The 11,287-nt window shown below is 36.3% G+C and overlaps 1 protein-coding gene across 1 annotated transcript in view; it reads left to right on the plus strand.

Annotated features, from left to right (window-relative positions):
- Positions 1 to 11,287, plus strand: part of ABCB7 (ATP-binding cassette, sub-family B (MDR/TAP), member 7) — a 114,739-nt gene that overhangs the window by 95,126 nt on the left and 8,326 nt on the right. The window contains exons 13-14 of the mRNA XM_006901770.1: positions 575 to 678; positions 4,460 to 4,567. Of these exons, the coding sequence (XP_006901832.1) occupies positions 575 to 678; positions 4,460 to 4,567 (212 nt within the window). The remainder of the gene's footprint in view (positions 1 to 574; positions 679 to 4,459; positions 4,568 to 11,287) is intronic.

Consider the following 11,287-nt stretch of genomic DNA (forward strand, 5'->3'; position numbering starts at 1 on the left):
ATGATATCTCATAGTTGTTTTAATTTGCATCTCTCTTAGGGCTAGGGATTTTGAGCATTTCTTCATGTGTTTGTTAGCCATCTGAATGTCGTCTTCAGTGAAGTGCCTGTTCATATCCTGTGCCCATTTTTCTATTGGATTATTTACCTTTATCTTGTTGTGGTGTCATGTATATGTCTTGAAATTAAGCCATGATGATAGCTTCTTTCTAAAAAATATTCTTTTGAGAATACTGGTTGAATGCAGTTTGTTTTATATTAAGAGGTAATTGAGATTACCATGTTTTCAGTATTTCAGTTTTCACATATTGAATTTTTTTTTATTTTGTTATTTCCCTAATTTTGAAATTTTTAAATTTGAACTTTTTACTCATTTACTAATTGAACCCTATTTCTGTTGAGGGGAATAATTGTGAATCAGAGTTTTTAGAAGAATGAACTTGAGCTCCACAACTCTATAAAATAAATCATTATCGGGAGTGGAGGGTTATTAGTTTGTGATATAGTTAATGGAAACACTAAAATCAAAATGAAGTCTTTGTATTATTCTTCTTTACATAAAATTTTTTCACTAGGAGGAGAAAAGCAAAGAGTAGCAATTGCAAGAGCCATTTTGAAGGACCCTCCTGTCATTCTCTATGATGAAGCCACTTCCTCATTAGATTCAATTACCGAAGAGGTAAGTAATGATTAAAATATTTAGCGCTCTCCAGTTCTCAGTGTTTAACTTTTCTCTTTGTGCTTTTAATGACTTTCAGTTGAAGATGCTTGGGAACAAAATAACTCACACTTTTTTCATGATATAACATATGTTGATTAAATTGATAAATAAATTGTCAAGTACCTAAGTGTCTCCTTTTTTTGCTCTATGACACCTTATAGGGTTGTATTATCCTCACATTTCTGTAGGAATTGGTAACATTAAAAATTTTTATCCTTCTCTTGTAGGTATCACCTAAACAACATTAAAATAAGTATGTAAATGATTGTAATACAATCTATAGCAGAACAATTTTTGCTCATCCTAGAGAAAAATCTCCAAAAGTTGAAGTCATACACTTAAAACTGGTAGTTCTTGTGTCAGTTCTTATTTGTTGTCAAATATCAAGATTCTGTTGTATTGATATCATGGCCCTACCTTAGCAACTGCTTTACATTTTATGATTATATCTTTTCATTAAATACAACAATGCTCTCAATGGTAAATTCATAAAGAAATCCACTTAATCCGCAACTGAAGCTAGGTAGATGTTATTTGTTAATTGCCTTCAATCACTGACATTTTATTTTTTTTTAATTTTCATTTAATAGATTTTATAATAACAAGCCAGAGAGGGTTGCCCTACTCCATGATATTTTAAGCCTAATTGGTTTTGTAGTTTGCTCTTTGGAGTCCACCATTTATCTGTCAGTTTGTTGAGTTTGGGAATGATTTATATGTTGTTCCTTACTCAGGAACAGTCAAAGGAAGATGGAAGGAATGCATGGACACCTGTGCCAAAAACATTGACTGATACAGAGCCATTTCAGGAAGTAGCATGTGTTCAAGAACCAGTAGTAATAAAAGAACTTCAAGCTGCTCTGAAGGGATAGGCAAAAAATTAGGCCCTAGGAATTGATGGAATACCAGCTGACATATTTCAAGAAACAAATACATCCCTGGATTTAGGTGCTCGCCAGCTTGTGCCAAGAAATCTGAATGACAGTTATCTTGCCAGCTGATTGAAGGAGATCCATATTTATTCCCATTCTCAAAAAAAGTGATGCAACAGAATGTGGAAATTATCAAACAATATTATTAATATTAGATGTAAGGAATATCTTGCTGAAGTTTATCGCAAAACAGCCATAGAGAACTTCCAGAAACACAAGGTGCTTTTAGAAGATGCTATAGCAATAGAGATAACATTGATGATTTCCGGTGGATTTTTCCTAAAAGCAGAGAGTACCAGAAGGATGTCTATTTTTGTTTTATTGGCTGTGCAAAGAAGATCTTAGGGAACTATCTGGATAAGAATTGATACCTTTGAGTTGTAGTGCTGGAGAAGAGTGTTGAAAATATCATAGAGCGCCAAAAGAACAAACAGTTCTGTCTTGGAGAGGGTGAAATCAACTGTCTCCTCTCCTGTAGGCAAGGATTTTCAAGGTCCATCTTCCCATACTTTGGGCATGTGGCCAGGAGGGACCAGTCCTTGGAGAAGGACATCATGCTTGGAAGGGTGAAGGGACAGTATAGGAAAGGAAGACCACGAAGGAGATGGATTGACATTATAACTAGGGCAATGGGATTAGGTGTTGCAGAGTCAGTGAGACTGGCTCAGCATAGGGCAGGGTTCAGAGCTGTTGTACATAGGGTCACTATGAGTTTCAGGTGACTCAGTGGCACATAACAACAGATTAAAATGATAAAGCTTCATCCTTCTTACTTTGGACTTGGAAAGGGACATCATTCTTGGAGAGATGGATCATCAGTGAGGGAGAGGAAGATTCCTCTTGAGATGGATTGACACTGTGACTTCAGGAGTTTTTTCCGGTGTCTCAGAAATCATGACGATGGCACACATTAGGATAGGTTCAGGTTGGCTTTTCATAGTGTTACTATCAGTTGTATTTGATGACACCATATAACAACAATCAGGTTAAGAAGGGCAAGGAAATAGGATTGGCTATGCACTACTAACTAATAGGCTGTCATATACCCTCTGCCCAATAGAGGAACACTAATATGGTAGTGGAGTTAGATCCCAGAGTTAGTCCTTCAAAATGAGGAGAAACAGTTGTAGACATCTAATAATAATTGGAATGTGGAATGAACAAATTATGAACCTAGGAAAACTAGAAGTTGTAAAAAAAAAATGAAATGCAATAAATTTAGATCAATATTCTAAGCATTCATGAGCTGAAATAAACTGGAATTGACCACTGTGAACGAGACAGTCTGTTGTACTGCAAATAAAAAAAATTGAGGTATAATAATGTTTAATTTATAGGGATAAAAGCTACTTCAAGATCTATTCTGATGTACAATGCTGTGAAGGATAGGAAACTATACACATAAATACATGGAATACCTTTTGGTCTCTCTTTCTGGGATATTTTTGGTCTCTTATTCAAATATATGCTGCAACAAATATACTCTTCAAAAGATGAGGAAGTACCAACTTCTACAGTCTGAAATTGACTGAACTTGTAATTAAGATGTATTAATAACAATTGGTCACTGTAATACAAAAATTTGAAATGAAGAACAATTGGCAGTTGGAAATTACAGACTTGGTGACAAATTACACTGGAGATAGATTGATTAAATTTTGTACAATCAATAATATCTTAATTGTAAATACCGTTTTTATGAAACACAAACAGCAACTATACACATGAGCCTCATTTGACAGCAATCAAATTGACTACATTCGTGGAAAAAATTTTAGGAGAAGGTCAACTGCAATGAAAACAAGGCCTTATGTGTAAGTTCCAATTGAAGCTGAAGAAAATGAAAACATGTCCACAAGAATAAAAATACAATCTTGAATTTGTTAGACCAGAATTTAAAAATCATCTCAAGAATAGGTTTTAGGCATTAAACAACAATGATTGAAGATCAGACGAGTCATGGGATGACAGTGAAGAAGACAAGAAGTTATTACAAAGACACAGGAGACAGAAAAGACAAAAACTGGAATCAGAAGAATATATGAAAATTGCACAGGATTGTCGAGAATCCAAATCAAAGGGAAGAAATGTCCAAGTAAAGGAGATGAAGATTTCAAAGAGGAACGCAAAAAGACAAAAAGCAAAATATTCTGATGGGCTGTACAAAGAGTTTAAGTTAAAACATAAAAAGGAAATAACTTGCTCAGCATTTCTGAAACTAAAGTAACTAAAAAATAGATTCATGCCTTGAGTTGCATTATTGAAGGATTCTTTGGGCAAAATCTTGTATGATCCATGTATCATCAATGAAGATGGAAGGAATATACAGAGTTCCTGTTTCTAAATCATTTGGCTTCTACAGAACCGTTTCAAGAAGTAACATAGGATCATGTACCATTAGTAATGACCAAAGAAGTTCAAGTTGCACTGAAGCCATTATGAAAACATAAGACCCCAGAAGCCAATGTGATACCAATTAGGATGTTTCCACTAACAGATGCAGCCCTGGGCTTGATCACCAGTGTATGCCTGGAAATTTAGAAGACCTGACTAATTGAAGAGAACACTTTTGCTTTTCTTAAAGATAATTTTTTCCAGTAAAAATGTTCATATTTAGAATTTGGTTTTACTGTACTTTCTTTTCTTCTTAGTAATTACTAATAGATTATGAGATTGGGTCATGTAACTTATTGGTATAGTTACAAACTTTTTTATTGGCATTTATATTCTCTTCTTGAAAATACATGATAATTTCAGTTGCATAAGTACATTTATTATTCCTTCTAATTTTCTTGTCACACTTGTAGATGATTCTTGGTGCCATGAAGGATGTAGTCAAACACAGAACTTCTATATTCATTGCACATAGATTGTCGACAGTCATTGATGCAGATGAAATCATTGTCCTGGACCAGGTAAGAAATTTTAATGTTTTAGTATTTTAAGAACATTGTAAATATTTTCACATACAAACAACTTAAAATTTGTTTCTAATAAAATGTCCAGAATATTTATATGGATCTGTTAAATCTGATCCAATTCCATTTTTACATCCTTTTAATAAGAAATATGTAAGTTACAAGAAGGAATAAATCCTCTGAATTCAGTGTTTATTGTAGTGTGTAAAACAAAATTAGCATAGAAGCCATCATTGTGTCAATTCTTACTCATGATGGACAGAGCACAACTGCCTCTTAGGGTTTCCAGGACTAGATAATATTTATAAAAACACACTGCCACATGTTTCTCCTAGTGAGCACCAGATACGTTCAAAATACCCACCTTTTAGTGTGTATCTGAGTGTTTTAACCATTGTGACACCAGAATTCTTGAAATTATAGCCCATTTAGAAATTCAACCCACTGCCTTCCAGTCAATTGCACTTCATGGCGATCCTCCATCAGGCTTTTGACATTTCTGCTCTAAATCATAACAGTGTTAGGTGATCTCATCTTTCTTCCTCCAAGCCACTGGTAGATTTGAACTGCTAATCTTTTTTGAACTGGTAACTCAGTAGGTCACCAGTGTTCCTTGAAATTACAGTAAAAAAACCTAAAATCGTGTTTTTTAATACATCTATATGCTTTTGATGTATAAAAAAAATAAAATTTCCATAAAATAGTGTGCTCATTTTGACAACATGGCTACTTTTCTTTTTTTTATAATCATATTATTGGTTTTTCTTAAATTTTCATTTTATATTGGTTTGTTTACAAAGCTAATATACATTGGGTTTCATGCTATCCTTCATTCACATTGGGCTTCATATAATCATTCCCATGCATTGTTGTTATTGTTAAGTGCTGTCGAGTCACTTGCGACTCATGGCGACCCTATGTACAACAGCCCTAAACTCTGTTCGGTCCTGTGCCAATCTCATTGTCTCCAACACACTCATCCCAATTACCCCAGTCACCGAATCAGTCCATCTTCTAGAGGACCTTCCCCTCCTGCGCCTGCCCTCCACCCTCCCAAGCATGATGTCCTTCTCCAAGGACCAGTCTCTCCTTACAACATGACCAGTATGTCAGACGAAGCCTCAGAATCCTTGCCTCCAAGGAGCAGCCGGGTTTAACCCTCTCCAAGATGAATCTGTTTGTTTTCTTAGCAGACCATGGTACCCTCAAAACTCTTCTCTAACACCAAAGCTCAAAGGCATACATGTTTTACTAGTTATCCTTCTATTTTTACAGTAATTGTCTTATTCAGTATTTGTCCTTATGAAACGAAGATAGTTCACTCAGCATAATGCTCTACAGTCTCTCCCAAGTTATGTAGTATTTTTCAAAATTGTTGCTCCTGAGTGATGCATAGTATTCCATTGGGTGAATGTATCACAATTTCTCAATCTATTCAGTTGTGGTTGGACATTTGGGCTCTTTCCATGTTGTTGCAATGGTGAGTAATGCTGCCATGGACATGGATGTACAAATCTTCCTAAGTTTCTCATTTCTAATTTGCTGGGGGTATATTCCTAGTTGTGGAATAGCTGGGTTATAAGGAGTTTCAGTATTCACCTATTTTGAGGGAACTCTAACTGCCTTCCAAAGTGGTTGTACCATTTTTCAATCCCACCAACAATGTACGAGTGTTCCCATCTCTTCATATCCTTTCCAAACATTTATTGCTTGCTACCGTGCTAAAAGTCTTTTATCACACTTACCCACCAGGATCGAACTTGGCTCACTCACAGATAGGACCAAACCTACTTTTAAAAAAAAATACAAAGGCCGCCCACCAGATTCTGTTTGCCCACACAAGAGACTCCCACCGAAACTGATTGTAAAGAAGATTAGATATAGTTAAACAGCTTATACTTGCTAACACAATTAGACATGCCCAAACAATTTACTCCAGGCATTCAAATAAATCACAAACACTTAATGACCAGGATCCAACTTCACATGGATTTCACCCATTGGGCTGCATAGGAATGGAATTTACTACACTTGTGGAGGATATCGTTGGAGAAGCTCAATATCAGCAGTCAAAACTAGGCCAGGGACAGATTATGAGTCAGCTCATCATTACTCATACACAAGTTCAAATTGAGGCTGAAGAAAATGAAACTAAGTCCCCAGGAACCAAGATATGCTCTTGAATCAATTCCATCAGAATTTCAAGAATAGGTTTGGTATCGGACACCAGTGATCGAAGACCAGATAAGTTGTGGGATAGTATCCATGAAGAAAACAAAAGATCATTAAAAAATCAGAGGAGAAAGAAAAAAAATCTAAATGGATGTCAGAAGAGAATTAAAAAACAGTTTTAAGCCTTGTGTTGCATTGTTGAACGATGCTTTGGGCCATATATAGAATGACCTGGAAAACATCAAAAGAAGATAGAGAGAATACACAGAGTCACTGTACCAGAAATAATTGATTCATATCAGAAAAGTTCAGGAAGTACTGCATGAACAGGCGCCAATGGTAATAAAAGAGGAAGTGGAAGCTCCCTTGAAGGCACTGGCAGAAAATAAGGCACCAACTTATTTTGGTTAACAGATGCAGCCTTGGATGCACTTACCATGCATGTATTGCAGGATATTTGGAAAATGGCTATCTGGTCAACAGATTGGAAGAAGTCCATATTTGTTCCTATTCCCAAGAAGGGTGATACAACTAAACGTGGAAATTATGGAACAATATCATTGATATCACATGCAAGGAAAATACTGCTGAAGATCATTCAAAATTAGCTGGAACAGTACATAGATAGGGAATTTCCAAAAGTTTAATTGGGATTTAGAAGAGGCCGTGACACCAGGTACATCATTGGTAGTGTCAAGTACATCCTGGCTGAAAGTAAAGAATATCAGATGAATGTCTATTTGTGCTTTACTGACTATGCCAAGACATTTGACTATGTGGATTATGACAAGATATGGCTGACATTGAGAAGAATGAGAATCCCAGACCACTTGATTGTGCTCATGTGGAACCTCTACCTGCACCAGGAGGCTGTTGTGTGAACAGAGCAGGGGAGCACTGCATGGTTTGGAATTGGGAAGGAAATGTGTCAGCATTGTATTCTATCTCCATAACTGTTCAATCTATATGCTGGGCAAATTATCCAAGAAGCTGGGCTCTATGAAGAAGAATGTGGCATCAGGGTTGTAGGGAGACTTGTCAATAACCTGCATTATGCAGATGACACAACCTTGCTTGCTGAAAAGTGAGGAGGACTTGAAGCACTTGTTGCAGAAGATTAAGGAATGTAGCCTTCAGTATGGATTGCGTCTCAATTAAAAAAAAAATATTCCGATCCTGGACCAATAGGCAGTGTCATGGATGGACAAGAGATTGAAACTGTCAGCAGCTTCATCTTGCTTGGACTAAATAACATCCTTGGTATGAATAGACAGGAAATAAGGAGACACATTGCACTGGGAAAATCGACAGTTAGGGACTTGTCCAAATTTTTGAGGAGTAGTGATGTCAGTTTGAGGATAAAGGTGCATCTGATTCAGGCCATAGTCTTTTCCGATTACTAGCTTTCCATCTGAGGCCTGGACAATGAATAAGGATGACAGAAAAACTATTGATGCCCTTGAGTTGTGGTGTTGAAGAAAAGCACTGAACATCCATCTCATGGACAGCCAGAGGAACAAATAGATATGCCTTGGATAGGTTGCAGCTGGAGTGTTCTTTGGAGTCAAGAATGATGAGGCTTCACTGCACATACTTTGGACATATTGCTAGGAGGTGCTATTCCTTGGAAAAGAACATAATGTTGGGAAAGATGGAGGGTCAGCAACAAGGTGGATTGACACGTTGACTGCTGTAATGGGCTCTTGTATGTCAGGAAGTGTGAGTATAGCTCAGGATTTAACAGGCCTCAGATCTTTTGTTTATGGAGTTGCTATGAGTCATTTGTACTCGACTTGATGGCACCTAACAACAGCAATAACCATGCTAAACTTTGGACACATGGCCACTTTTATTGTTTTTCTTTATGTGAGAAAACGTAAGTAAAAAAGATAACTCATTTATGATCTTCTGGGAGATTACTATTAGTATATACTATCTCAGTGTTCTGAATGACAGATTTTTTAAAAATTTAATAATTTTACTTGTTTCTTCTCTGTAAGTAAGTTACATTTTTTCTCTACCACCTTGCTGTCATTCGATGCCTTTGAGTCAACTATAAGTTATAGTACTTCTATGAACAACAGATCTGAACCTTGCCCTGTCTGAGCCATCCTCACACTCTGATGTGTGCATACCTATTTACAGTCACTATGTTTGATATTTCTAAAATTATACAGTTTTTCACCTCAGACACAGTCTTCCATGTCCATTTTACTTAATTATGAATTACCCTCAATTTTTCTACCAAGAATTAAAAGCCTAGTTACTGAGAATCCTTATGGTGCTTTATTTTTTTGGACTTCTAGTATTTCTTTTGCAAGTAACTTGTATAGTGGGAGACCCAGCTCTGATTTTGCTCTCTTTTGATAAAATGTTACATTTACTAAAAAATAAACTAATTTTTCTAGTATGTTTGTGTTTTAATTTTGGACAGTGTCATAGGTATGTCTTACAACATTGTTGTTTAGAATCGGATCCAATTTCATTTTTACACCTCAGACTCAATGATTACCCCAGACTCAAGAAGGAAGATGATTTCCAAAATCAATCTCCATAATAGTCTATGTGTTTCCTACTGCCAAAGGGGCCCTTTAGAGTAGTGAGAGAAGATCTTCACCCTGAAACCCACAGCGTCCCTTTTCAGCAGGAAGTAGCTAAGAGAATACGCCGTCCCCTTTTCCTTATGACTCAGGGTGAAGTCTCTCTCAGGGAGGAGTGATAGGGAATGGCAAAGGACACACTGACAAAGAAGATTAATCAGAACTGGCTTTGACAAGCACTGTGGCATTTGGACAAGAACAAACTGGGAGGAGGGTAGAGAGAATAGTGCAACAATGAATGAATGGAAACCCAAAATCTCTGTAAATGTTTATGAAAATTAATAAAATATAATTATAGAGAAGGAAGATGATATATGTTGATATGGAAACTTTAAAACAGCTAGGAAAGGAAGTACAAATGATGGAAGGAACAATGGAAGGCACAGGTAGAGAACCCGAAGAAATATATTGATGAGGAGTGATTTGAACAGCTACAAAAGAAGGTGCAAATGATACAAGAAACAATGGAAACCCCTAAGAAAGCAAACACTCCAGAGACACAGAGCAAGAAGAAATATATTGATGAAGAGGAACTTGAACAACTACGGAAGAAAATGCAAAAGATGGACATAAGAATTGAAACTATAGATAAAGAGGTATAAAGAGCTTAGAAAATCTTCACAAGAGAGGGTACAGCCAACACAGTACTGATAATAACAGAAATAAATGAAAATGCAATCCAGAATATTAAGACTGAAATGGCAGAAGTGTCCAACATGTTGGAGGAACAAAAAGTAGAACAGAAAAGCTGAGGCAGAGAATCAGTGAGCTGAAAGACAAGAACCTCAACTGAAACATACTAGAGGAAAAATCAGAGATGAAAAAGAAGAAAACATTAGAATCATGTGGGATGACATCAAAAGGAACAACATGCTTACGATTGGAATTCCAGAAGACAAGAGGAACAAGGAAAAAATTGTGGAAGAAGTACTAAAGAAAACTTCCCAGGTGTTATGAATAGTGAGGAAATCCACATTCAAATTCAGCAAACACCAAATAAACTAGACCCAAAAAGAAAAACATCAAGACATATCATAGTTAAAGTCTCCAAAATAAAAGGCAAAGACAGAATACTTAAAGAAACATGAGAAATACAAAGAGTTACCTACAAAGGATAAACAGTAAGATTAATTTCTCATTTCAGCAGGAAACCATGTGAGCGAGAACACAATGGGGTGGCATAAACAGAAAGTTGAAAGAAAACCATTGCCAATTGAGTATCTTGTACCCAATAAAGCTTTCCATCAAATATGAAGGAGAAACACATCCTTTGCAGAAAAGAGAACAACTTGAGGAATTTGTGAAAACAAGACCAAATTTATAAGAACTTTCAAGGGAAATCCTTCATGTAAAGACATCTAAGGAAAATGGATGAACCATAGGAGCAAGCCACAGCAGAATGGCAGCGAGTTTAGTAGGGTAGCAAATTTACTAATTTTGGAGAGGATGTGGAGAGGTGGAAACTCTCATACACTGTTGATGGGATTATAAACTGGTATAACCACTCTGGTAGACAGTTTGGTATTTCTTCAAAAAGTTGAACATAGAGACTCCATATGACCCAACTGTTCCACTACTAGGAATATACCCTAAGTAAATTAGAAATAAGACATAAACAGATCTGTACACCAGTGTTCATATAATGCTATTTATCATTGTAAGGACATGGAAACAGCTCAAATGTCCAACTACAACTGGATTGATTGAGAAATGTAGGACTCAGGAGCAAACATTGTGAAAAGTACTACATAACTTGGGATTGACTGTAGAGCATTATGCTAATTGAACTAAGTCTGTCTCATGAGCACAAATACTGTATAAGACTATCATCATTAAAATAGAAGGATAATGAGTAAAACATGTATGGTGATCCGGGGTGGGAGATAAGGTGGGAGCAGAGAAGTGAGGATGGGTAGGGGGAAACCACAGAGTTGCACAGTTTGGA

The sequence above is a fragment of the Elephantulus edwardii genome, unplaced genomic scaffold, assembly GCF_000299155.1.
Source record: "Elephantulus edwardii isolate Elephantulus edwardi_28Jun2011 unplaced genomic scaffold, EleEdw1.0 scaffold00343, whole genome shotgun sequence".
NCBI lineage: Eukaryota > Metazoa > Chordata > Mammalia > Macroscelidea > Macroscelididae > Elephantulus > Elephantulus edwardii.